The 6,000-nt window shown below is 39.7% G+C and overlaps 1 protein-coding gene across 1 annotated transcript in view; it reads left to right on the forward strand.

The window, feature by feature from the left end:
- Positions 1-1,500, forward strand: part of pcsk5b (proprotein convertase subtilisin/kexin type 5b) — a 44,733-nt gene extending 43,233 nt beyond the window's left edge. The window contains 2 exon segments of the mRNA XM_034541264.1: positions 1,281-1,322; positions 1,325-1,500. Coding sequence (XP_034397155.1) covers positions 1,281-1,322; positions 1,325-1,395 — 113 coding nt within the window. The 3' untranslated portion in view covers positions 1,396-1,500.
- The last annotated feature ends 4,500 nt before the right edge of the window (positions 1,501-6,000 follow it).

Raw genomic sequence — 6,000 nt, forward strand, 5'->3', positions numbered from 1 at the left:
CCAAAGGCCTCATAGGTTTACATTTACATCTCAACTCTCCCTGAGACTATTTTTCATTTCCAGATAAATTAAATTGTTATATCCCACAGGGTATGACAAATGATTGCAGAAGATAACTCTATTAAGTACATGCTAAGGATTTACCAATGACCTTCTTTATCATTTGTTTTGCTACGTACTAACTTCTTCAATCAAACTGCCTGAAAGCAGGAGGGTAGTCTGTCCTGGCTGTTGCTTTGTGTGCTTTATTTAACATTATCATTCATGTTTTAAATATTACTAATTTAAAATCTCTCTGGGACTACAAACTCACTCACTCATTCTTGTTTTTGTTTTTTTGGATGTAAACTCACTGTTCTTGGTTGGTTTTTCTGTATTTCTTTGTATAATTGTCTGGAAGGTTTCTTGAACCATCGACATACTCTTATACGTTGGTCTTTGTGTACCATATAATCTGCTCATCTACACTCACTTTCTGTTTTTTACTTGCTCTTTGCTTGCATTTTCTTTATTTAATTACTGTGCTTCATGGTCTCGTCTTTCCTTTATGTTCTTCTCTTTTGGCATCAGATTCTTGTAGCGTAAATATTCCCGTTTCTCACTAACTGGCTGAGGTGATGGTCTGATTATGAGGCTTCGACAGCAGTGTGTGTGGTTGAGCCATGATCTTCTAGTTAAAATGACCCCGTGGCCAACAAGTCTTCCACCCTTTGATGAGATAAAGCTCTGAGGACAATGTGTTTACTGTAAGACCTTTCTGTTGATGATGATTACTTTACCTAAAGTGCACACTCAGTCTGTTTCAAACCTTCTTAAACCAAAGCTCAGAAGTAGCTGGTATGTTTAAAAGCTGTTAATAAATAAAATAATTGGTTTACAATTTTTGCAGACTGGTGGTCCACTTTACTTTTTTTTTGATACACCAAGTTGTGAATTTCAAAAATCTTCAAATTGCTAATTGTGTGACGTTTGTTTTCTCTCTCTCTCTCTCTCTGTTTTTTATTTACTTTATTTCCCTGTCCCCCGACGTGGATCCAATCTCTCCCCTGGACAACAATCATTTTCCACCTTGATGAACATCACCTGTGATTGGATCAAAAAAACTCTTCCGGTCACCTGAACCCTCTCCTGACCAATCACATTGCTCTACTGGCCATTCAATCACTTTTAATGGTTCTGCCCTGTGTGTGTTTCCACATGCATTTGTGTGTATGTGCATGTTTCCCCCCTCCCCTCCTTCCAAACTCCCCTTATATCTCTTCGTCCTGGTCTGTGGAAAGCAAATGAAGAATCTTGGGCGGAAGGCAGTTTCTGCGTGCTCGTTAAAAGAACAATCTTTGCCAGAGGAAAGTTCTGCAGCAACTGTGCTGCAGAACGTGCTCGCAAAAAGGTTGACGGGACGTACTCAATGGGCGTAAAGGGAGTGCGGGGGGGATGTGGGGGCACAGGGGGCACCCCTCCTTCTCAACCCCCCCTGCCCACTCATTCACAGTCACATAATTTATAAGAGAATCTGTGCCTCCTTAAAGGGACTGCATCAGAGGTGCGATGACAGGACTACAACAAACCTACCTTTTTTTTCTGTACTTATTGGCACACGCACATGTGGTCAGAGTGTAAAATGACTGGGACTTATTTCAAGAACAAACAAGCAAATGAAAACAAAAGTGAAAACAAACAAAAGAATAAAAGTGTCGGTATTTTGTGACCAAAGCATCGATGCCAAAATAATTGAACCTTCTTCATTTTTTGCCAGTGTAGGAAACGTAGTTTAAAATGGGAGCCAATCAGCCTGTGAATCTCTGAATATGTCTGTGTGCATTTTTGTTTTGGCTCCTCTTCCTCCTCTCTTTCCAGTGTTAACGATAAACAGATGGAAAGTGAATATACAGTAGGAAAGGCCTTGGTTTTTCTGCCTGTAAATATATGTCAAAGAAAGGAAAAAAAAAAGAAGCTCACTCAGTAATGTGAAAATAATGTCTGTCTGGGCTGACTGGCTGTGCAGGGGAGGGAAGACAAATGCACACGCATAGTTTTATACACACTCACGTGCACACAAAGAAACATATGCACCACACACATAGAATAAACATGAACTCGGACACATAAATCAGCCACCACTTAAAATGAGATACTCCAGTGTCACCGTATCCTGAGACTGATGCACATTACTAACCAAAATCGCCTAATTTCATTTATTTAAAAACATAAACCTGCCCTCTGAATAGTGTGTGTGTGTGTTTGTCTTTTTTGGTGTGCGTAGGAGACTGATATTAATTCTTAATGTAAGCCCAGACAGCATTGATTCATTCCAGAGGTACGAGAAGACAAGTCGATAGTCATTCCTTCCGGAGCTTTCTGCAGGGAAACATACGCTGCAGGGAGGTACAATTAATTTGTGGTACTGGGGATGCACCAATGCCCAATTATTATGAATTCTAAACATTTGCCCAAAACGGATTATTGACTCCATCCATTACTGTGACAGAACAATGAAATCTTTGTTGTCACTAGATCAAATAATAAAAATATTAATCATATTTGTTACAGGGAACTTCAATTCTTCAATGTGTTTGTTGGTTTCCACATACCATGTGTAACCCTGATTAAGGGAATTTTGTCCAATAGTTTTATCTGATCTGTATCGGTGCATCCCTACAGCTTACTGTTCTCAAATAAAGTTTTCGTCATTCCATTATCCATTACATTATTGATGATAATGCATATCAACTGAAGTATTGCTCTACACTTTCAACACAGAAGGTCAGTGATCGGTCGTTATCATGTAAACGTTGAAGGTCTCCGACAGACAGACGGACAGTAAACTGATGTTCAGAGCTCTGGCAGTTTTGCTTTATTTCAGAAAAGGGATTTGGTTCAAAATGTAGATATTAAAATGCATTTGGGAGTAGAACTTTATGTTCATTCAACCAAAGAAAAATCTGAAAACAAACAAGTCAATCAATTTTTCTTATTTACATTATATCTGTTTGAACTGAAAGTGAACTGACAGCATCACTGCGGATCCAGGAATGTGTCTGAAATGTTAAATCATATCGGGCCACAACTGAACTCGTGTTCAAGCCAACAGCCTTCAGCTGTCTGGTTTCTCCTCCTGTCTGTCTGTATGTCTGTCTGAACCGTACCTGATGAAACTAGAAGGTTATTCTGGTGGTGCTGGTTTCTGATAAAGAACCGCAAATATAATGTTTAAGACTCTTATTCTAATTGTGTGGGTTTTCACACCTGCACCATGAGCATTTACAGTATTAGATGAATTGTTGTACTGTCAACTGGTTATGGTTCCTGATGATTTGTAATAAAGATTGATGACTCCCCTGTTTTGGTTAACAAAAACTTATTATTGGTCATTGTTTAAGATGACTTGAATTGACTTTAGTTTGTGTGGTCGTAGATGCACACACATACACACCCCTCGTATAAAAGCTGTTTTTATTGTTTACCTGTGACATATCTGTGACGATGCATTATTAATGTTACTCAAAGTCCTAGTTTTGAAAATCTTTTTTACTTAAGTGTTCTTATTAAAATGTTTAATCTGTTCATGTTTTTGTTTTGTTTTCAGTTTTCATTGATTTATTTTTATTAATCAGTAATATTTCATCTATTTGCATATCCATTCATCCATTTCTCACTTCCTTTCCAAAACATTAGGTTTCCTCTCACTCTATTTCTTTAAATTTCATTTTTATACAGTATTGAAAGGGATAACATAATTGAAATTCAGATCTCTGCTTTCAGACACTTTCAGTTTTTCAGTGCTCGATCAGATTGATTAAAAGAAAGTTCCACATGCCCCGGGCAGGGCACTTAAAGGGAGACGTGCACTGACATTGGCTGGAAGGTAAAAGCCGGTCAGCGATCCAAGCTTTTGCTGCTCTATAATCGGTGCCTTAACGCTTAATGTATAAGGGCTGTGGGGTGCCCACACATTTTAGTCTATTCTGTTGGGATCATTCTTGTCTAGAGCTCATTGATGCTGTGAAGGTTACACTGTATTTCTTGCACCCTGAATAAGTGTAAGTGACTCAACTGCGTTATTCGCAGGGTATACACAGGTGTCTCGTGCCAGTGCCAACTGTGACCAGTGTTATTGATACACAAACTCTGCATGATAGAGTTTGTGTAAGGAAAAATCCTTCTGGACTTGCATTGCATGCTCATTAATTATAATGTTATATGATTCTTCATCCTGCACATAAATGCTGTTTTGGATCCTCACCAAATTCCAAACAATCGTTTCTGTTAAGTGCACCTCTTGTCATGACTTTAGCTCTCTCCAGTGCTGATTGTCACCACAGTTATAACATTATCCCGCCAATTTCTGGCAACAGCTGGCCCTTAAATCATGTGGGGGGCCATGTGATATCTTAGTCTATCCCGCTGTAACTCATGGGCAAGCAGCACTGTGGCTCAGTGGTTATCAGTGTGGGCTTTTTGTCTTAAGGTACTTCCCACCCCAAAAGACATTATTTGGTAATAATCCTGACACTGCCCTAGAACAAGGCATTGGCCGGTTGAAATACTGAGGTCACAGGTCAAGCACAGGAAACACGTACCTGTGTTAATGTATACCCAATATGAGATACACCATGTGGTTTATATTCTCTTGACTACTTGTGTGATGTAGTGAATATATCATTTCCCCAACTTTCTTTGACCAAGTATGTGCAGGTATCGGGAGGTGGAAGGGCCAGTGACTTGTTATTCAGGACCAGGTGTGGTGGATGTCAGTGTGATATCTGGCAACAGAGCTTTCTCTCTCTCCTGACAGAGTAGACTGTCAATGTCCTCACAAGGTCAGCTAAGTCTATAACAGAGGAACAGTTTTACTCCCTTGAGTGACAGGCTCTCTTTCTTCTCCTCTCCATTCTTCTCCCATCTGGCAGTGGGAGTCCAAAGTGTCTTTTGCTGAGTGGAGTTGTGCGGCTTTCCGTCCCTTGAGAACTTGGCTCCCTGTTTGTTTGTGTGTGTGAGTGAGGGGGAAACAAACAGAAAGTCAGGGAGACAATTTGTGTGTGCGTGTGTGTGTGAGAGACAGCGTTTATTCGGGGGCTGTTTGAATGTTTTCAGCAGAGCTTTACTGAATAGGAAGCCACCGCCTGTTGTGTTTGTACACAAAGAAGCTCTTTTGTTTTGAAAGGAACAATTGAGCTTTTCACAGAGAGCCAGAGAGCACAGACAATCTCGCTGCTTCCTTGAAGGATGCTCACACACATAAAAACCACACAGCTCCATCCTTATGCCTGAGCCTGTGTCTGTCACCTTTGTCTAATACAAAGGTGGGATAGTAGACAAAGTTTATGCCTCTTTTGTTATGGACTTTTTCAATCTTGCTAAGTGTGAAGCTGAAGGTTTATGGTTTTTTGGAACTTCTCTCTCAATACGTTGGCAACATTGGACACAAAGCTCATATACATATTGTGTGTGTCCAGGGTGAAAGTGAGCGAAGTTTACGTATTCATGCGGCATAAGGAATGATTATTTGGTAAACGTGGTTAGTTTATGATGTTACACGTCTAATAAGTATACATTCTATTTCTGCATATTGTGGAATTATAATAATGTAGCTACCTGGAGTGTGATAATGCTCTCTATCAATGTCAGTGACTCAACAATTGCTTTGCCAGGTGTTGAGATTTCTGGCACCCAAAACTCAATTTCCAGTCTGGACTCCATTTTGCAACAAAAACTTTCCGACCTCACAAAACCTACACACGTTTTCATAATTTTCAACAGTGGAGGATGTAGCCATTTTATTCTTGAGTGAAAAACAAGCAAGTGACTTCAGCAGGAATCGGCACACACATGGAGAGAACATATAAACTCCCCACACAAAGGGTTTGAACTCATGCAGGAACTTTCTGCTGTGAAGCTAAATTATGAAAGCCACAACAAAAATGGTCCTGTCAGATTACTTCAGATATATATATATATATATGGCTACATGTTTCTGTTATCTGTGGAGTAGAACTTTTG

This window comes from Cyclopterus lumpus, chromosome 9 (assembly GCF_009769545.1).
Source record: "Cyclopterus lumpus isolate fCycLum1 chromosome 9, fCycLum1.pri, whole genome shotgun sequence".
NCBI classification, from domain to species: Eukaryota; Metazoa; Chordata; class Actinopteri; order Perciformes; family Cyclopteridae; genus Cyclopterus; species Cyclopterus lumpus.